Source organism: Lepidochelys kempii, chromosome 4 (assembly GCF_965140285.1).
Source record: "Lepidochelys kempii isolate rLepKem1 chromosome 4, rLepKem1.hap1, whole genome shotgun sequence".
NCBI lineage: Eukaryota > Metazoa > Chordata > Testudines > Cheloniidae > Lepidochelys > Lepidochelys kempii.
The window spans coordinates 8,364,673-8,386,880 of record NC_136383.1 but is presented as its reverse complement, the minus strand read 5'-3'; the positions used below and the strand labels follow the sequence as shown (position 1 = coordinate 8,386,880).

Sequence of the window (22,208 nt, the reverse complement as noted above, 5' to 3'; positions counted from 1 at the left end):
ACCATGCATTTATATAGTGGCATTATGCTATTTACTGTCTTATTATCTATCCCTTTCCTAATGGTTCCTAACATTTGTATTAGCTTTTTTTGACTGCTGCTGTGCATTGAGCCAATGTTTTCAGAGAACTATCCACAGTGACTCTAAGATCTCTTTCTTGAGTGGTAACAGCCAATTTATGTCCCATCATTTTGTACGTATAGTTGGGATTATGTTTTACAATGTGCATTACTTTCCATTAGTAACATTGAGTTCCAGCTGCCATTTTGTTTCCCAGTCACCCAGTTTTGTGTGATCCCTTTGTAGCTCTTCGCAGTCTGCCTGGGACTTAACTATCTTGAGTAGTTTTGTATCATCTGCAAATTTTGCCCCCTCACTTTTTCTAGATCATTTATGATTATGTTGAACCGCACTGGTCCCAGTACAGATCCTTGGGGGACCCTGCTATATACCTCTCTCCATTGTGCAAACTGAACATTTACTCCTACCCTTTGTTTCTTGTCTTTTAACCAATTACTGATCCATGAGAGTACCTTCCCTCTTATCCCATGACTGCTTACTTTGGTTAATATTCTTTGGTGAGGGACCATGCGAAAGGCTTTCTGAAAGTCGAAGTACATTATATTCACTGGATCACTCTTGTCCACATGCTTGTTGGCCCCCTCAAAGAATTCTAATAGATTGGTGAGGCATGATTTCCCTTTACAAAAGGGACTTTTGTTGACTCTTCCCCATCAAATCGTGTTCATTTATGTGTCTGATAATTCTGTTCTTTACTATAGTTTCAACCAATTTGCCTGGTACTGAAGTTAGACTTATGGCCTGTAACTGCCAGGATTGCTTCTGGAGTTGTTGTTTTTTTAAATTGATGTCACATTAGCTATCCTCCAGTCATCTGGTACAGAATTTGAGTTCCTTCAGTACTCTTGGAGGAATACCATCTAGTCCTGGTGATGTATCACTATTTAATTAATCAACTTGTTCCAAACACATCCCAGTCTGGAACAGATGCAATTATAAACTACTTATTATGGGTGGTTTAATGATTAATAGATATTTCCAGTAAATGGTTAATTCATTGTTATAGAGTCTATCAGGTCAATAGATTGCTTATAACTATAACACCTTTTGATGTGCTTCTAACAATCTGTAACACGTGATACTCATGTAACATGCTTGTGAAATCTAGAAATCATTTAGTAACCCTTTATAAACCTTTCACACATGGAAGCTTAATATAAATTGTGACCGATAAATCTGAGTTAAAATAGGGACAGCCTTCCTAAATAAAAGTTGAGAGGGACAGGATTACAATTTTGTTGACAGAAAAAATCATAGGTCTGTGTGCAACTCCCACTGACATTGGTAGGGGAGTGAACGGGGCACCCAGAGAAGAAAAGCAGTGATATTTTGTCTTAACTTTCACACCATCCTCTGCCTGCCTCAGCCCTGCTCAGTGCAAGTGGGGCATGTGCTGAGAATTATATCATCTGCAGATAAATTCCCTCAGGCAATTGTCACAAAATTGCTCAACTTTCAGGAGGAAATTAAAATTCAAACATAGTCAGCAGAATCAGAAGTGTGTTTTCAGGAGAGAGTTTACTGTGTTTATTCCATAAGTATGCAGTGGGATGAATTTATCCCAGCTTTGTCCAGAGTCCCTGCCCACCCCCAGGAAGCTGGTCTCTGTGTTTTCTGGTACACTCCTAGAACACCACAGTAATGAGAGACCCCAACTTTCACGATACTTCCATGTACCTTTATTAATGTAGCTCCTGAGCAAGTCTCAATCTTTACTGTATTCATTCTCACAACCACCTGTGAGGCAGGGCAGTGCTGTTATCCCCATTGGGCAGATGGGGAACTGGGGCACAGAGAGACTAACAGGGGAACTTGCCCAAGTCCGTAGTGGAGCAAGGACTGGAACCCTAGTCTTCTGAGTGCCATGTCTACACTACCACTTATGCTGGTAAAATGTATGTCACTCAGGGGTGTGAAAAAACGTTTTGTTGATGTAGTTTTATTATGTTGACGGAAGAGCTCTCTCCCATTGGCATAGAGAGGCTACACAAGCGATCTTACAGTGGCACACCTGCATCAGTACAGCTGTGTTGCTGTAAGTTCACTCATTTAGACATGGCCCCAGGCTAGCACCGTCACTACTGGCCCATCCTTCCTCCCTACTGATCTGCTGAGAAGAAAACAAGAGATGAGACTGATTTCTGAAGCATTGGTGAGAGATTGTTGCGCCTCAACATGTCTGGATGGAACTGGAGTACAAAAACAGTGCACCTGCAGAAAGAAACAACCAGACGCTATTCAACGTGTATGCAAAAGCTGGCTGGAAGATACATTAATAGACTGAATAATATTTAACTGTGTGATGGGGTGAACTCACACCGCACTGGACGGGGAAGGGTTAACTCCTCACTGTGGGCAGAGGAAGCCACACCCCCACATCCCTACTGGGCATGCTCCAGCTGTAGCAGCGGTATAAGAGGGAGCAGCCTGGCTGGGCTGACTGCCGGAAGCTCCTTGCCAGCTCCTGTCCAGGAACCACTGGGGCCCTGGACCACAGAAGCCAGAGGTGCTGAGACCCACACAGATGCCCAGCTACCTATGGACACCCCAGGGAGGTCAGAACTACAGGAACCATTGTCCTGAGTGTTGCGGATGGATCCCCGCTGACCCAGTGACAGACACACTCGCCACTGCCAAGGCCCTGGGCTAGGACTCAGTGGAGCAGGGATGGCCCAGATCCTCCTACTTGGCCACCATGCCCCTGCTTGACCATACAGCCCCACTCAGAGGGCAACTTTAGTGACTCCGACCGCTGGGCCGTACAACCCCGCCCAGAGAGCGACTTTATTGACTCTGGCCACTAGGCTATATAGCTGCGCTCAGAAGGTGGCTCCGGCTGTTAGGCTATACAGCCCTGCCTGGAGGGCAACTTTATTGACTCTAGCCAGTAGGCCATGCAGCCATGCCCGGAGGGGTATCTCCGTCAACTCTGGCCACTAGACCTGGCTGCTGGTGAATCCAGAGTATCATTAATGACTCTGGCTGCTAGGCCTTACTGCCCTGTAGACCCAGGGTATCTCTTTTGACTTTGGCCATTGGGCCTTACTGCCTTGCAAACCCCGAGATACCCCTATGGACTCTGGCAGCTAGGCCTTACTGCCCGGCAGAGAAGGGCTGCCCCCCCCCCCCCCGGATGTGGGTCACGTGACCCTATTGCCCTTTGGAGCAAGGCGATTCCATAGATTCCAGCCATTGGGCCTTAAAACCCTACGGATCAAAGCATCTCTACGGACTCCTGCCCTTAGGTCTCACGTCCTGGAGACAGAGGGCAGCTTGAAGGACAGGGTGAACTCACCCCGCGCTGGATGGGGTCTCCCTATCCTGTCACAAACTGTTATTAAAGACTGCTAGTTCTGGTCCCCTTAAGGCAAGGCTTAATGTTGCAAGGTATAGTTTGTGGTCCCCTTTTGAGGAGTTTATTGTGGAAATGGTTGGAAATCAGAGGTGTGCTGTTTGTTAGAAGGGGTAATGTATAGTGGGCCAGACCTTCCCTTACCCCCCCGTATAGAGGCCGTGTTGTACAGAGGATCTAAGAAGTATTGTAGAGCAGGAATCTTTCCACCTAAGCCAGTGGCTTGGCATGGACTGGTTGTGCAGTTACAACAGCGCATGCTGCGTTCTTCATGGCCTGTTTTCCTTGTGCAGCAAAACCACGTACTCCTGCTACAGGTATGACATTTGCTTCTCTGCTTCTGCAGCCATGGCTAGACCCTGAGCTTGTTCTTCAGAAACACTCCTTCTCCTCACACTATAGTGACAGATTGGGCTTGGACTCGACTTTTCCTACGCAACACAAAGGTGAATAAATCTCTAGATGAACCTTGAGAGTTTGCTTAACTTTTTGTCTTTCTATTTTTAACTGATCACGAAAGGCAAAGATGAAGCTTTATTTCATTTCAGAGTTACAGCCTGTTAGTCTGTATTCGCAAAAAGAAAAGGAGTACTTGTGGCACCTTAGAGACTAACCAATTTATTTGAGCATAAATAAATAAATTGGTTAGTCTCTAAGGTGCCACAAGTACTCCTTTTCTTTATTTCATTGGGTGTCTGGGGCTTGCTCAGCATGACCAGACCTCAGTAGTGGTGATCAATTGTCTATTGCTTAGTGACAGGAGAAATTCTAAAAAGGGCAAGAGGGTTGGCTCAGTTAAGCACCTACAACACTGGATTTCTTATCACACCCTTTTAGAACTGTCCAAACTGTTTAAGGCCCTAATCCTGCAATGGGACTACTCACATACTTAAAGTTACCCAAGCGCTATAAAAGTTTGCAGGATTGGGATATACGCCTGTAAAACTGCATAGTCTGTCATGAGATTTCCAGTACTCTTTATTGTCCATCTGGATCATCCTGTTCATGTTTTCTTCTCATCTGCCTGGAACCTTGAAGTACAGAGGTGCCCAAAATCAATATTGGGGGTTAATTACTAAATTTCAGGACCCTCCCCCCCAAGAGCTGTAGTGTGGGGTCAGTTTGAATACTTGGCAAAGATTCGGCGATTTATTGTTTTACCCCCACTAGCTAGCCTATTCCTAGTGCCAATTTCACTTGCCAACAGAAATATGTGGTCTTTGTACAAATGTTTAACTGCATCTGTGCATCTTAAACAGTGAAGAATTTGCCACTTAAAGAAGGGCTGTTTCGATTGGAATTAATACCCATTTCACTTTTACAGTGCCAGAAGACTTAGCTTTTGAGGGGCTTACTTTTATTTCAGATAAAGAAGCACAAATATCTTTGATTCAGTCCTATGCCCCAGATGGCTTAGTGATGGTTTGGGTGTCCATATTTTTCTTTCTTAATATTTTTCATTTTAATCGTCACTACCCTGCACGTTTGGGTGCAGTACCTGGAAACACTTTCGAATATACAGGAGCAAGCTATATTATTAGATTGCCTTTAAAAGCACCAGTTCTGTTCATATTTATGCAAAAATTGCATGCAGAAACTACTGGGGAAAATAAAAGTTCCTAGTGGAACTGAAATGGGAAATTCGTGTGCCTAGAAGATAATGCAGTTACCTGTGCAAAACTGTTGACATGCATGAGTCTTCCTAGTTATGCATGCATTTGCACTGTGTAAACTACCTGAGTGAAATCCAGGCTCCATTTATGTTAATGGGGATCTTACACTTTATTTTTTCCTTCCTTCATACAAACAATGGCCCCTGCAACCAAAAAGAAAATCAGTAAGAGGTAAAAGACTAGCTTTTCTGATACTGACACTGAAATGTTGTTTAGCAACATTAAAATATGAATATATTTTTCTCTATATATCCTCTCTGGACATTCCTAGTGAGGAGCAAATCACATTCATTATACAGCGTTCGTTTATGAAACTTTAAATCTCTGAAACATTCATACCTCTGAAATTTTAAAAAGGTAGGCTGGAATGTACAAATACCCAACAGAAGGTGGGTACCCAGCTACCTTCAGCTCCTTGGAAAATTCCACCCTTCGTTGTTGGTCTGTAATACCCTATTAACAATCTAAACATATTCTTTCACTTTCGATATCTGCTTAAGTACATATACTTGCAATTAAAAATGAAATTTATACCTCAGTTATCTGATTTATAGGAGACTGAAACTAATAATTCACAAAGTGGCTTTCAAGATTTCTTAATTGGTTACATGTGAGGGCAACTGTATTACTTAAAGGTCTTTACACATTTAGGAAACTATTCCCAGTTCAGAAAGACTGAATGATATAAATAGTGTTGTTGTAGCCATGTCGGTCCCAGGACATTAGGAGACAGTGGTTTGGTCTTGGCCCAAGAAGACAGGACAGAACAGCACAGTTGGCCCTAATTGCTAGCCTGATCAGCAAGGTTATGGAATAAATAAGCACCCTTTGGAGACAGGGCTGAGGCATGTTGGCAGGGAACCATGCGGAAGTCCAGCTGTTGACGATGCTGTGGATTCACCTTGTGAGGCTATCCATCCAGTTCCTTTTAGGGCCTTAACTTCACTCAAAATACATTAAAAAAAACCACAGAGAAGGGGGAAAAACTAAGGCCAAACTTTTCAAATTATGCATGAAGCCAAGACACCTAAATCCATATGGAAGCACAACAATAAAGGCCGAGTACCCAGCAGCTCCCATTGTTTTGTTTTTTTGTTTTTTTTTTTAAATGGGTGCTGCTCATGCTCATCACTTGTGAAAATCATGCCACGTATTTAAGGCTTCTGAATCCTCACAGATGCTCTAATTTTAGGCCCCTGGTTTTGGCCTTTGTCACCTAACTTTATAAACCCATGTTTGAAATTTTTGACCTGAGCTCCAATTCTCTACAGTGCAAAGCCTGCTTTGTGACACGCTAGTGGCTCAAAGCAGTCCTGACGCCAGTGATCTGATCACATGAGGGGTCCCTTTCCCAGTCCTAGAGGGACCTTTGGTGGGGATGAGCTCCTGCAGTGTTTCCTATGCCACTTCACTCCCAGCCTTCAGTGTAGAGGGCATGGGCCAGGCCACTGTGCAGCTGTCCCCTCCCCCACAAAAAAGTAACACTCCTACCTTAGGACATACGCTCATGTACTTTGCAGGCACCTCCCATCATGCTGCCCGCCCCAGTGGAGGGTTGACATGACTTTGCATGATCTGCACAGACCTAGTTTATATGGAATATCATAAAACATGCTAAAAATGAAGCTGTACAGACAGAGGGAACATACATTAGTTTCCTTGTAGACCTTTACACCTTCCCAAAAAGGCAAAAAGTAAGTGGCCAAATTCTCCTTTCAGTTACATCCATGCAACCCCCCTGAAGGCAACAAGTATAAGTCACAGCTGAATTTGGCCTAGTATAAGGTAGGTGCCACTTCCAACATAAATAACCTAGGCAACTATCAGGTGCTAGAAGGGGAAGTAGAGAGAGAGAGAGACAGCTGCTTAGCAGTACAGATGCAAGACTCACAGCAAAACTCAGATCAGTGAAAACATACCAACTGAATTGCTTCTGGCACTGGCTGGAACAGGCTGGCTGATTCGTTTGTCTCCCCGATTGGTTTTGCAACCTAATGTAAGTGATGGTAATTAATTGCAGGCTTTATACTTAAGCTTTTAATAGTTACATGTCTCTCCATCCCAAGAGTGGCAAAAAGAAAAAGGAGTCCGTTGTCAATATTTGAGATTAACAAAGAGGGAATGCTGAAAGCTTCTTATATCTTGCAGCTGTAGAGAAGAGGTGCGGGCACTTCTTTGCTGTTAATTGCATCTGGCTGGAAATTAGTAAGAAATGAATACTCCCATTCTTCTCATTGCGTAACCCATGAAACAACATTTTCAGTGGGAGCTGCTGAGGGCTGAGCACTTGTGAAAATCTGGCTGTTAGTGTTTTAAATCAGTAAATTTTGAATGACTATATTTTGGAAATAAACATCAATGTTATCCCTCAAAATCCATAACGTTAAAATCAAACCCTTCTGAGCCTAGTTATGGATTTATCCTTTGCAGTGGAGTGTGTACAAGAGTGAACTCTTATACTGTGTTTGGAGCCCACAAGTGGCCACTTGATCACTGATCAAAATCATCTACCTTGATTATGCCAATAATCTTCCACTACAAAGAAGAACAGTGAATCATTGTTTAAATTCAGTCATAAATAATTTCCCCCATCCCTACAAAGTAACACAGCAGCTGCACAATGACAGCAGTCTATTTCTTTAACATTATCTTTCCCTCTGCTAATGCTCGCAGAAGTTAAGACGTGTGTGTGGACAGGTGGGTTTTGGTTTTTGTATCATAACATACCTTTTTTTAACTTAATGTAAAGAAATTAATTAGCCTAGATGCAGTAGTTGCTGACTGCAAACAAACTGAATTCACTGAACATATAGAAAGGAGTGTCAAGCCTAGAAGCAGAATGCCACTGATTATTAACACAACAGACAAGGTGTGTGATCCAAAGCCCATTGAATTCAGTGGAAAGATCCCCACTGATTGGTATTGGTTTTCGATCAGAACCCAGATAGAGTAAGGTAAAGAGAAGGCAGAGGAGAGGGACATGGATGAGGATAGGCATCGGGTGATACTCGGTGACGGTAGAGAAGGCAGAGGAGAGGGACGTGGATGAGGATCGGTATCGGGTGATACTAGGTGTTGGTTGCTGTTCAAGAGTCACTGGACAACTTCAAAATGTTATTGAACAGGTGCGTTTTTCCACTGGCCTGCAAGTAACCAGGAATGGGGCTCCGGTTAGAAAGGGGGTGTTGTAGCCAGGGGACTATATTGATGTTTGTAGGCCTGACCCTGTGCCCATTAACATCACTGACAACCTTTACACAGACTTCAGCGAGTGCTGAATCACACCATAGATATGATGTAATGAATTGGGGGAGGAAAGTATTTCAACAGTGCCATCAATGCCCCACAATTACACACCAAATTATTAGTATTAATTTTATTTATTGATTTCCGCCTCCAAAATTGTGCCAGGCACCTCCCAGTCCAAATAAGAAGCTGTGGGAGCAGATCCTCAGGTGGGGGAAGTTGTCTTAGCTCCATTGAAGTCAGAGCCAACGCTGACGAACTACACCCACTGGGGAGCTGTGCCATGGTATCTGCCCTGAAGAGCTCGCAGTCTCAGGGCCAGATTGTGTCTGACCCTTACGCTGCTGCAGAGTGTGGTGGGGGGAGCATACGGAGCCTTCTGCAGTGCCCGGGCAGAATTTCAGACCCTGTGCTCTGGTCCATAGGAGATGGCTGGCTGTTTCGAGAGAGACCAAGTTGTACCCCATCAGGGGATATAGTAGTGGATGCACAGCGGGAAATATTCCACCTCCAGATGATTCCTCTGTAGCAGTTCAGCTCCACCCCACCCTTTACTGTGGGCTGGGACTAATTTAAGCTGCATTAATAGGTTAAAAAGCCCTGGCTGTGCTGAACTCACTCTGTTTGTTTGTTTATTTCAGATCTGAGGAGAGAGAGAGCTGAAACCCTCTTCAATGACTGTAAGTGAAAGCACTGCATGGTTGGCAATTCCCTGACTATTTTAAAAAATAGTCTCTGAGCATTTTTCTGGCCCTTTAAAAGCTTCCTCTTTTTCTCTTGAATGATTTGACCTTACACTTGACACAGAGCCGCAGTGAACTTAGGAGCCTTGCACAGTCATGGGGGATGCATCTTCCCAATTCCTTCTGGTTTTACTAGGGTGACCATATTTCCCAAAGGGAAAACGGGACACTACACGGGGCTCACCTGAGCCTCCCACCCTGCGTGAGGCTTGCCCGAATGAGGTGTCCACATTCTCCAGAGTCTGGCGGATCTGAGCTGATGTGACTCCATTACACTGTTTTCTGCTGTGCCATTGATGAAGTTGGATGCCTTTAGAATTGCAGAGGGAGTCTTCTCACCTGTTCCAGGTACTCAGCCTTATGGCACAGAGCGTCAGCCTTCCCATTTCTGACTCCTGGGCAACAGGGAATTATGATGTCAAGCTGGATGAAGAAGAGGGACCAGTGGATCTGTTGTTGGTTGAAATATCTGGCTGCTCGAAGATATTCCAGGTTCTTGTGGGCTGTGAGCACTTGGACAAGAAACCTGGCCACTTCCAGTAGAAACACCATTCCCCTCTCTCTACTATATGGGTTTCCAAGGACTAGGTGAACCAGACTCCTTTTCACAGAAGAGTGGTCAGAGGAGCAACTAGGGTGGAAAATCCCTCAATAAATTACCGGTAGAAGTTAGAAAAACCTAGGAACCATTGGACCCCACTGGTGTCCTTTGGTGCAGCACAGTCGGAGGTGACTACCACCTTGCATGCGTCCCTGGTTATTGCCTCAGAGGAGATAAGTAACCAAGGAATTCTATTGTATCCAGGTCAAAAAATTTGCATTTTTTGGGCTTTGCATATAGATGGCATTGGCAAAGTCTAGGATGCCATGGACATGCTGATCATGAGAAGCCTGATCGTCAGAAAAGATGAGTATGTCATCCAGATAAATGACTACATGGCAGTCTAACACATCTCTGAAGATATTGTTTATGAAGTACTGAAATGTTGCTGGGGCATTGCACAGGCTGAATGGCATGACCAGGCGCTCAGTGTCTGTACCAGATATGGAAGGAGGTCTTCCACTCATCTCCCTCTCTATTCGGGACAAAGTTATAGGCCCCGTGAAGGTCCAGCTTAGTAAAAACCATTGCAGAGCGGAGTCTTTTGTAAAAGCACGTTAATGAGAGGGAGAGGACATTGATTTAGAATTGTGACTTTGTTTAACACCTGATAGTCAACACACAATGCCTTATTGATTCATCTTTTTTCGTCTCAAAGAAAATTGGAGCCCCAGCTGGAGACATGGAAGGACGGATAAACCACTTTTGTAGATATTCCTGGAGGTAGTCGTGGAGAGCCTGAAGTTCTGGCTCCGAAAGGAAGCAGATGTGGACAAAGAGGATTGGAGTGGGCTGAAAGATGATGGGACAGTTATAGCTGTAATGGAGTGGCAAAACATCTGCATTCTGTTTCTCGAACACATCGGGAAAATCTTTACATTTAAGTGGTAACATGGAGGCAGTGTAGTGGACTGCAGTGGGTAATAAGACTCCCTGGGGATTAACTTGCTCAGACTCGGAATCTCAAGGAAGGCTCCCAGTCTACGATCCCCATATTTGGATTCCAGGGACAGAATTGTTGGCAATGTGGGGAGCCAAACTGTATTGTGCCTGCCCGCCAGTGAATGCGTGGATCATGAGTAGTGAGCCAGGGCATGCTGAGAACAACTGGAAAGTGTGGTGCTCAGATAAGTCCAAACTGAAGGGTTTCTTGGTGACCCTGGAGAGTCATTACATTCAGGGGTGTGGTCTGGGGGGTAACTGGGCCTGATGAAATGAGCGAGCCATCAATAGATTCTACCAAGTCTGGAGTGTCCTTGCGTTGGGTGGGGATCTGATAGACTCATACAAAGTCCTGATTCATGAAGTTGCCAGAGGCATCAGAATCCACCAGTACCTCCAGGTGGACCTTGGAGATGGAGGGGTGTGGGCTTGCAGAGGGAGTTGGAGATGTCAGTACACACCTAGTCATTCCCAATGTATCGGCAGACAGGTATGGATGCTGGGTACCAATAAGAGGCAGGTACCCTCTGGGGGCTGCAGCTTGGCATTCCCTGAGAAGGGTGCAGAGTGGACCTTCACAGGGCAGTCCAATGCGAAGTGCCCTGGTCTTCCACAGTACAGGTATAGTCCCGATGCTCGATGCTGCATTTTCTCTGTTGAGCTGAATGGGTTTGGGCTGTGGGGAAAGCACTGAAGGTTGGTGGGCTGGAGACAGGAGGACTGGCAGGAGCTGGGAAGCTGAACTACTTTCCTGGCTGCGTTCCATCAGGCAGTTGTCAATCTTTATACTGAGGTCAATAAGTAGGCGGGGAGTCCACTTGTGTGAGCTCATCTTTGATGTCATCATTTAGGCTGAAGCAGAAATGATAATACTGCGTGGCCTCATTCCATTCAATCTCTGCTACCAAGCAGCGGAGCTCTGGCATACTTAGCAACATGCTGAGGTCGCTGCCGTGATGCCCGAAGGGTGCTCTCGGCTCTACCCTCGAAGATCATGGCCGTGGTTTGAATGAAGTCTTCAAGCTGGCCCAGGAGTGGGCTTACTTTCTTTAGGAATGGGAATGCCCAGGCCACAACTTCCCCAGTCAGCCGGCTAATAACGAGCCCCACTCTGCATTGGTCAGTGGGGAACAACTGCGGGCACAGCAGAAATAGGAGCAGGGAAAGATTGGCCAGGAGGGATCTGTACTAGCCACTGATCTGGAACCTTGTCAGCCTAGTTCCCCTGTTTTAGAATTTGGGCTGCTCGAACTGTCAGGAGACCAGGTCACAGGCAGTCAGGCCTAGCGGTTGGAGGCTGAATTCCAGAGCCTGGGGTCGAGACAGGGTCGGAGTCAGGAGCCAGAGCCGAGGATTGGAACCAGATTACCCCGAGTCAGGGAACGCAGGAGCGGGGCTGGGACAGGATGGGAACAAGGCTGGTCAGGATCTGGGCTGGAGCTGTGGCAGAGCAGAGCAGGAGCAGGGCTCGGAGAGATGAGCACAAAAAGGCAGAGAGTCCGTGGACATGTGTGTTGAGCAGCCAGCAAGCTACTGCCGCTGCTAGGTTTAAGAACTGGCCTTCTGGCTTTCTCAGCCAATCAGGCAGGGCAGCCCATCAGGCAGCCTAGCTGGCTCATTAAGGTATCAGGAGTACTGAGTAGGTGCAGCTGAGGGCCTTACACCTGACAGACTGTCAGCTACTCCTGGATTTCCAGGTAGTAGCAGAAACCAAGAATCTTGTCTTTGTCTCCTCTTGGCAAAGATCTTGTCATCTTTCTTGCCAGATGCACACCTCACTATAGTTATCCATGCCTTTGTCACTTCTGGCTTGGATTAGTGCAACGTGCTCTACTTGAGGCTACACTCAAGGACCATTTGGAAACTTCAGTTGGTGCAAATTGCAGCTGCCAGCTTCTATAGTAGTGTTTCACTGAGAGAGCGTTGCATGCACGCTCCATATGTTGCACTGCCTTCCACGTCCTGTCTGGCTGAAACTTAAGGTGCTGCTTTTTCTGTAAAATACTACATGGTATGGGTCCCGCCTATCTTAGAGAGATGCTTTATCCCAGCAACTGAGACCAGCTGCGACATTCAAACTGACAATCCCTGGGGTTGGGGTACAGGGTGAAGGGCTCCTGACTCTAGAATTTGCTCCCCTTAGTTATGCAATTGAGCCTGAGTTGGTTGACCTTCATGGCTCTCCACAAGACTCATCTGTTTTCTCAGACTTTTACTTGAAGGGGTGGGTGTGGACAGCCTCCATTTCAGGGAGCGTTTTGAGTTTGACATGTCATTACAGGGTCTAATTGCATTTTCTCTTATGGTACATTTTGTACATGTGCCTAGAGGCATCAACAAGCACAATTAGTACATTGAGAAATGACTTATTTTCTCTCTCCCCATTTTGACAGTCTGCGGGTTACAACAGAATAGATCAGCAAAATCAAAATCATCCTCAACATCAAAAAGAATAGTCGGAGGGGTGGCATCTGCAGAGCTTGGGGACTGGCCATGGCAAGCGAGTTTACAGCAGAACAACATCCACCGTTGTGGTGCAACACTGATCAGCAACACGTGGCTTCTGTCCGCAGCTCACTGCTTTAGAAAGTAAGTTCCCAGCTCTGAAAGAGGCTGCAGTAAGATGTGGTATGTACCGACCTTCACATCAAATGGTGCTCCATTGAGAACCAATGCCAAGCCCTGGAAGGGCTGTATTAAAGTTTCAGGGTTTCAGGCAGAGAGCGGTGACCAATCTTTCTGATGCTGGAGAAAATAGTCCCTGAGGAAAAGGCTCTGAAAGATGCTCCAAAGGAAGCTGCTCTGCCTAACGTCAGGTAGAGCAAGAGGAATGTCTTTATGCTATCACAGCTTGGCTCAAATATACATGTTTTTTTGAGCCATTAGGCCACCTTATCCCTTTCCTTCTATGGACAGTGGTGTGAGTTGTTCCCTGGAGCAGAGGTTAGAATTTGACGGTTCCATCACTCCTTTTTTGAATAGCCAAGGAGATAGTGAAGACTGATTGCTTCTGAAGCGTGTGGCAATATAAAGACTGGAATAGATTAAGAGTCAGCAAACGACAAGGCAAACACCTCTGGTTACCTGCTGCAGTGTGCTGTATGCACTTTGTGTATTGGGAAGCTACCTGGCCACATTTATTATTTGGCTAATGAGTAATACAGATGGGATGGTGTAGGTCCAATTCCCCATTCCACCAAGATCTTCCAAGGATTCTGTGGGGAAGTATGGGTGAGGTTTTGAGCTACCTACACTGGACCAAGTTTAGAGACCTTTATCTCCATGGCTTAAATATATCTACAAAGTTCTTTCATCTTTTCCAGAGCAAATAACCCACGTGTATGGACCGTTACCTTTGGAACTCTTTTAAGACCTTCAAGAATGAAACACTTTGTCAAGGCTATTATTGTCCATGAAAAGTACCGTTATCCAGCACACAACTATGATATAGCGGTCGTGAAACTCTCGAAAAGAGTTGATTTTACAAATATCGTACATCGCGTCTGTCTGCCAGATCCATCTCAGATTTTCCCATATAATTCTGACGCTGTCATCACAGGCTGGGGAGCACTGAGCAACGATGGTGAGTGCGTCCATCTGCAAAAAACCCAAACATCTGACGTTTTACATTAATGATGAGTCCAACTAACTGTTTAATTGAGAGCAGCTGTGTGGTCACATCTTGTTTAATACTTGCAAAAAATGAATAGATTTGTGTAACTATTAGAAACACATTCCGCATTTACTTGCTCTCTAATGTTGGGTTGGAAAAAGACAAAGCTGCCAGCCACTGAAACAGAAACTAGGGAGGAGTCTGACATTCTGTTTCTGTCCATAACATTTTAGATTGCAAGCTCTTTTTTCCAGGCACTGTTTAGCAATGTGTTTGTACATTGAATATGACAACAGGGTGCTGACCTTGACTGGGGTTTCCCAAAACCTTTGTGAGATATGTATTATAACCTATGTAGCAGAGGTGCAAACTGAGCTGGAGATAGGTGCTTACTCAGGTTCATGCAGTCAGAACAAAACTAGCCATAGAACTAGCCATCTTGGCTCCAGGTAACCTGCTGAAATTATTAGCCTGTGCTCCATTGTATGGTACTGTACTTAGAAGTAAATAGACTGGTAGGCCTCCTCTCGCACCTCAGTGATACTACCCTTACGTCCTCATATGAGAGTGTGTCATCTTCTCATAGCTCTTTACTGTGGAACCCTTCAAGCCCTTCCTATAAAATAATGTTGATTAGAATGTATGTACAACTCCTCCCGTATATTACTTCCATCTATGAAAAGTGGTACAAGCTGGAGCAGCTCTTAACCCAGCTCAGCACTCTCACCCATGAACAGATGCTAAATGCTTCTTCCACATCTTAGCTAGTGCAAAGGATTTATATTTGTAGAGTCATTTTTTCCCTTCAGGCTCGAGTTCTAATGTTCTCCGGGAAGCAACAGTGAAACTCATAGACTCAAACACTTGCAATAGGAGAGAAGTGTACGATGGGGTCATCACACCTGGGATGTTGTGTGCTGGATACTTGGAAGGAGGAGTAGATGCCTGTCAGGTAGGTCAAAGCTCAATACTGAGAATTAGTAGGGAAAATGACTTCAAATGATTAAATATAGTGATCCCCAAATCTTAACTAATACTGTGTATGCTCCTTCCCTGGGTTTTTTGTTTATATGGGTTCTGATTCAACCAAGACACTCTGGCTAATAGGTTTGTAAAATAAAACATTTATTACATGCAGTTTAGCACATAAAACTCATATTAACAGAACTAGGATAGTACTTGTAAAATTCCAAAAGTGCAAAATTGAACTGGAGCCCGGTAATTCAAAGTTGGCTTGTGATCTTTATCTCCCATCAATGGCCTGCACAGTTTGTCACTCCCCATCAGCTCCCACAAGTATTGCCATCTCCTGGCTTCCCCGTGTTGGTGCTTCAGCCTTCCTCCATCCCTGCCATGCAGCTAGTGACTTCTTGTTGTCAAGTGATCTATTTTCTGTTAGAACGTGGGCCTGATTCTCATTTACACTCAGGCTCTGCTCTATAAAGGGGCCTTAATGTGAGAGTAAATTGTTATGCCAGAGCTAGTCATGACAGCATAGTTAAGATTAATTATAATTATGCCTATTTTAAGGCCCGTTTACACCGCTGGAGTGGCATAAAGTGGCCTTAGTATAAATGAGAATCTGTCCCATAAGGAATAAATTACTTTGTACTGTCTCTGCTAGATTTGACTCTGAGTGATACCTGGACCTGCTTTTTTTCAGGTGATAAAAATGGGGCATCCTCTGACACCGAAGTGTCAAACATTAAAAAATTCAGCAGCGGCAGGCAGCCAGGACCAGACAGTAACCATTCAAGAATTCTGAAGGAGTTTAGGGATGAAGTGGCTGAGCAATCACTCATTAAAATGCAATCACTCATTAAAATCAATTTCTGGTCTGGAGAGCAGCAAACGTACCTATCTTTTTTAAAAGGTGCTAGGGCTGATCTTTGGCATTACGGAGCAGTAAGACAGCTTCAGGACCAGGAAAACTGGTTGAAACAATAATTAAAGATTGTTATAAAGCAACAAGATGTACATGGGATGCTGCAATGTTTGACATGCAATGACTGCCAGGAACATATACAGACAAAAACTGTCTCCATGGCACTATTTTTAAAATTTCTATTGAGGTTCTGAATAGTTTGTCTAAATGTTGGGTCTAACTACTTAACAACTCTCCACTATGGCCCCAATCCTGCAAAGAGTTTTGCATGTGCTTAACTTTATGCATGTGAGTATTCCCATTCAATTCAATGTGCACAAAATTATTATATGCAAAAGTCTTTGCAGGATTGGGGCCTAAATATCTTCAGTCCAGATAACCTAGTTCCTGTGTTCCCATTCTGCTCCACATAGAAAAGGGCTGAAGGGCTGTCATTTATATTTTTCGGTAAAGTTGGGGAGGGGACGGGAATATATTCACTGTTATACCAGCACTAACTTGCCTGAAATTCTGTAAGCTTCCCAGACCAATCTGATTTATGTGTAATGCTATTTACACAGTGTCTGAATTTAAAATCTGAGAGGGGCTAATGTGTTTAACATTTTAAGAAATGTCATCAACTTAAAAACTACAGTTCTGACTGAAAACTTAGTTTTAACCTACTATAGTTACAAGTAACACCTAGATTATTTAGAAGGAAAAGGATGGCAGGAAAAATATTGTTCTTGTTCCATTTGCTGTAAGCGTTTGACAGCACTTTGTGTACAGCTGTTTTACTGTTTCCCCTGAAAGACTCCCTCTGATTTCAGTGGGCTTGAGATCAAGCCCTTAGTCAGATTCCCCTGTTCAGAGAGAGATTTAAACAATTATAATTGGGAAATGGGATTGTAAAACCACAGAAACTGGCAGGGGGACTCCATGGCTGGCAAAGAACCACAAACAGCTTATCATGTAGGGCAGTGGCTCTCAACCTTTCCAGACTACTGTACCCCTTTCAAGAGTCTGATTTGTCTTGTGTAACCCCAAGTTTCACCTCACTTCAAAACTACTTGCTTACAAAATCAGACATAAAAATACAAGTGTCACAGCACACTATTACTGACAAATTGCTGACTTTCTCATTTTTACCATAGAATTATAAAATAAATCAATTGGAATATAAATATTGTACTTACATGCCAGTAAAAAGAACAGGAGGACTTGTGGCACCTTAGAGACTAACAAATTTATTTGAGCATGAGCTTTCGTGAGCTACAGCTCACTTCATCCTCCCCACTGTATTTTCCACGGCATGCATCCGATGAAGTGAGCTGTAGCTCACGAAAGCTTATGCTCAAATAAATTGGTTAGTCTCTAAGGTGCCACAAGTACTCCTGTTCTTTTTGTGGATACAAACTAACATGGCTGCTACTCTGAAACCTGTTACATGTCAGTGTATCTTATATAGAGCAGGTTAAACAAGTCCTTGTCTGTAATAAATTTTAGTTTGTACTGACTTTGCTAGTGCTTTTTATGTAGCCTGCAGTAAAACTAGGCAAATATCTAATGAGTTGATGTACCCCCTGGAAGACCTCTGAGTACCCCCAGGGGTATGCGTACCTCTGGTTGAGAACCACTGCTGTAGGGCATATCTGCACTGCAAATGAAGGTGTGAGTGTAGCATAGGTAGACATGCCCATGGTAGCTTTAGTCTAGAATCATAGAATATTGGGGTGGGAAGGGACCTCAGGAGGTCATCTAGTCCAACCCCCAGCTCAAAGCAGGGCCAATCCCCAATTTTTGCCCCAGATCCCTAAATGCCCCCCTCAAGGATTGAACTCACAACCCTGGGTTTAGCAGACTAATGCTCAAACCACTGAACTATCCTTCCCCCCACCCAAGCTGTGGTGGCATGGGCTTTGGCACAGGCTAGCCATCTCAGTGCAAGCCCACCAGAGACTCTGGATACCTACTCTGGTTGCTGGCACACACTGAAATTGGTGTCACCACATCTTCACTACTGTTGTTACCCATGCTAGCTAGATTAAAACTCACATGGGTATGCCTACCTGTGCTTCAATCACACCTTCGTTTGCGGTATAGCTGTACCCTTGGTTTTTGGAAAGTGACTAAATTCCAGGTTGATGGTGTTCCTTTAAATCATGCTCTCTTCCCATCTTTCATCAAAGGAAGCTGTCCCTTTCCATACTCTATTGCCTGTGAAAATAGCTATATTTTCCTTTCTGGTACACTAAATTTCTTTTTTCTTCCTCTCGTAGGGTGACTCTGGTGGCCCCCTGGTTAGTCCAGATTTGAGAGGAATGTGGTACCTCGCAGGAATAGTGAGCTGGGGAGATGAATGTGCTAAACCCAATAAGCCAGGAGTCTACACACGAGTGACGTACTATCGCGACTGGATCACCTCAAAAACTGGCCTCTAATGCAGCAGAAGTCACAACCAGACTAAGCTACACAGGCTGTATGCAGGTCATACTCGTCTGTAACTCTACAAGGTGTCATTTAATCCCTATATCCCTGTCCAAAGCAAGCACTAGCTTCACTGCTGCAGATGCCATAACCCCTCATGAATTTACACTGAATGTGTGAGATCACCTGCCTCCTCTCCGAATCACTCTAGCCTATTAGAGGAGAGGAAAGCACCCCATCAAAATGCAAAAAGCTGCTGATTTATTTATTTTACTAGTTAAAAAGTGTATGTACTTTTCCCAGGAAGGGGGAGTTACCTGTCCCAAGGTCTGATGATTCCCCCAGCCTTGCTACCCTCCTCCTCCTCTATTGGGGCCCAAAGTCTTAGCTACTTTTATTCTAGCCAAGCAAGCCTGGACAGCTCCCCCTTTCAGAGCCTATCAGCACAGTTCATCAATCACAGGACACTGGCTGCAATTAAGACTTAGGGCATTTCCCTCCAGTTGCTGAGAGCCTGGCCTCCCTCTTTGCTCCAGAACATGGAATGAGGAGGACTGGAAATAAACCAGAGTACACAGCATGTAAGTGCAGGGTCCTGGTGCTAGGCCACCAGACTTAATCTTAAACTGCAACATCATTGCTGACCTCAGAACTCTGTTGGACTCAAAGGCAGGTAGCACTGTCTTCTCCTGCAACAGTAAGTAGCGCTGTGCCAGTGAGTACATAACTTTGATGTGACGCCACCTTCAGCTCTCTTGAGGAAGCCAGAGGCTACGGTGAGGGGTCATGGCTGCTGTGAAGAAACTTCAGAGGGAGTTTTGGAGCTCACAAGAGAATCTAACGGCCCCAGAGGCCACAGTCAGAGGTCCGAAGAGGTAGTCAGAGTCTGGGGAAGTCACAAGAATCAGGACTACGGGCAGAGCCTAGCTAAGATGAGGGAGGATTTCAGTGACTCCAAAAGTAGGTTCCTGGGGGAAAAAATCTGTCCTGCGGCTATGAAGTATATTTTTAATAGCCACTCAATGGATTCAGTGAAGCACAGATTATCTTTACTTTTAAAAAAATCTTTATTACAGTTGTATGCTGCTTCTTCATTAATGTACCTCTAGACTGACTTCTCTCTGTCCGCACAATGTACTTGAATTGCCTCAAACACACAATGTATCCTATCTTGGTGTTTAATGTGCAATAGCAATGCAGTTGTTGTTGTTGTTGTTTTAACAGAACAGGAAGGAAAATTGGATAGCAGAAAAGAACCCACACCTTTTTGTTCAGGCTCTCATCTAGCTGTTTGTGAAAGGCGAACTAATGCTCACCATAAATTAGTGCTTTAAGTAAAGATATCATGGACATTTCTGAGCCTCCAGCTCACTGAAAAGAAAGACCTGGGTGGTTTGCTTCCTACTGCACTGGTGGATTTATCCCTGCCAAGGATGACCGTTATCCTGACTCACAAGGCTACAACTAAAGGGTAATTTTAAACATTAAAAATAGGCCAGAGGGGACATTCAAAAGGAAATTCCCTGGGGATGACCCCTCTGCTCCAGAAAGAGAACTTTACCACCCACCACTTCAAATGATAATACACTTTTTAAAAAATGCCATGATGAATAACATTGGTAGTAAAGGATCCCAGGCGCATAATGCTCACCCTCCCACTTCCAAATCCCTCTGGGACCCACCACTGCCGCACCAGTGTGAGACACCAAAGTAAGGCTGGTTGCTCCTCCTCCTGTCTCTGATTGGTCAGGAGAAGCAGCTGGTGGTGTAAATACAGAGGATCGGCATTAGGATTGGGAGAAATTGAAAATCTACTGCTGAAAAGCTCTTCAAAGTTCCCTGCTTCCTTTTCTGCCCACATCTTCTCACCCAAGCATCACAGTGGCCCTTGATGACAGAAGCTGATGGGAGTTTCAGAGTGCTCAGCGCTTTATGATAGGCCAAACCTCTCACTTGGGTGTCAAAATATGGATTTAGGAGCCTAATCCTAGGCCCCCATTTTTTTGAAAATCTTGGCTTATTTTCAGATATTTTGGTTTTCCTGTATCTTGAGCCATCGTACTTTGGGCTGAACAAAATGGGTCCAATGTCTGAGGTGAATCTCCACTTTTTAAATGGCGGCATTTCTATTCCAATTTTCCATGTCATTTTACATTATTTTTCTTCCTCTGCCAGTAAACTACAAAAGAGATCTTGGGATATTCAAGGTTGGGTCAAATCCAACAGGTCTGTTCCCTTCACTTATTGACAAAGGTTGCTAACCATGCACTTTTGTGTTGCTGCTGCTTTTCAGCGGAGATGTCGTTCTGGGCCAAATCCAGTACTCTGTGGAGAGATCCCAATGGGATTTTGATCAGGATCTCTATAAATAGTGTTCTCAGTCAGTGTGCCTTGACCCCATTATTGATAGGGAACAAGGGAGGGAAGCAGTTTCTCAGCTCCCGAAGGAACATCAGGTTATACAATAAAATAAGGTGGCTAAAAAAATCATTAATCACATTTTCCAAAGGGCAGCCTCCTTTGTCCTTTTTGTGCCTGCAAAATTTTCACCTGTTTTTCTGGGCCTGTAATTGAACTGCAGGTGCAAATCAGGGTACTTGTCCCTGTAACTACTGGAGTGGAAGTGAGAAGAAGGTGGCTAGAAGGGCCAGGGCTTTGACTTGTACCTGAATTTTTTTTTTCTTCCTACAAAATGCGTGGCCAAGCTCAGCTTATATAACCCATAACGAACTGGTCCCAAACTTATACTGAAAGTGACATGTGCGTGTGTATCTATATCTATATATATTAGGGCTGTCAAGTGATTAAAAAATTAATTGTGATTAATTGCGCAATTAAAAAGATTAATTGCATGATTAAACAATAATAGAATACCATTTATTTAAATATTTTTGCATGTTTCTACATTTTCAAATATATTGATTTCAGTTACAACACAGAATACAAAGTGTACAATGCTCACTTTATATTTATTTTTATTACATGTAAAAAGCAAAAGAAATAGTATTTTTCAGTTCACCTAATACAAGTACTGTAGTGCAATCTCTTTATCATGAAAGTGCAACTTACAAATGTAGAATTATGTACAAAAAACCCCAGCATTCAAAAATAAAACAATGTAAAACTTTAGAGTCTACAAGTCTACTCAGTCGTCCTACTTATTCAGCCAATCGCTCAGACAAACAAGTTTGTTTACAGTTGCAGAATATAACGCTGCCTGCTTCTTGTTTACAATGTCACCTGAAAATGAGAACAGGCATTTGCATGGCACCGTTGTAGCTGGTGTCACAAGATATTTACATGCCAGATGTGCTAAAGATTCATATGTCCCTTGATGCTTCAGCCACCATTCCAGAAGACATGCGTCTATGCTGATGACAGATTCTGCTCAATAATGATCCAAAGCAGAGTGGACTGATGCATGTTCATTTTCATCATCTGAGTCAGATGCAACCAGCAGAAGGTTGATTTTCTTTTTTGGTGGTTTGGGTTCTGTAGTTTCTGCATCACAGTGTTGCTCTTTTAAGACTTCTGAAAGCATGCTCCACACCTCATCCCTCTCAGATTTTGGAAGGCACTTCAGATTCTTAAACCTTGGGTTAAATGCGGTAGCTATCTTTAGAAATTGCACATTGGTATCTTCATTGAATTTTGTCAAATTTGCAG

The 22,208-nt window shown here is 44.1% G+C and overlaps 1 protein-coding gene across 1 annotated transcript in view; it reads left to right on the top strand.

The window, feature by feature from the left end:
* The window catches only part of LOC140909917 (transmembrane protease serine 11C), a 60,279-nt gene extending 41,723 nt beyond the window's left edge, over window positions 1-18,556 (top strand). The window contains exons 6-10 of the mRNA XM_073340007.1: window positions 8,994-9,032; window positions 13,032-13,227; window positions 13,962-14,221; window positions 15,061-15,203; window positions 18,395-18,556. Of these exons, the coding sequence (XP_073196108.1) occupies window positions 8,994-9,032; window positions 13,032-13,227; window positions 13,962-14,221; window positions 15,061-15,203; window positions 18,395-18,556 (800 nt within the window). The remainder of the gene's footprint in view (window positions 1-8,993; window positions 9,033-13,031; window positions 13,228-13,961; window positions 14,222-15,060; window positions 15,204-18,394) is intronic.
* The last annotated feature ends 3,652 nt before the right edge of the window (window positions 18,557-22,208 follow it).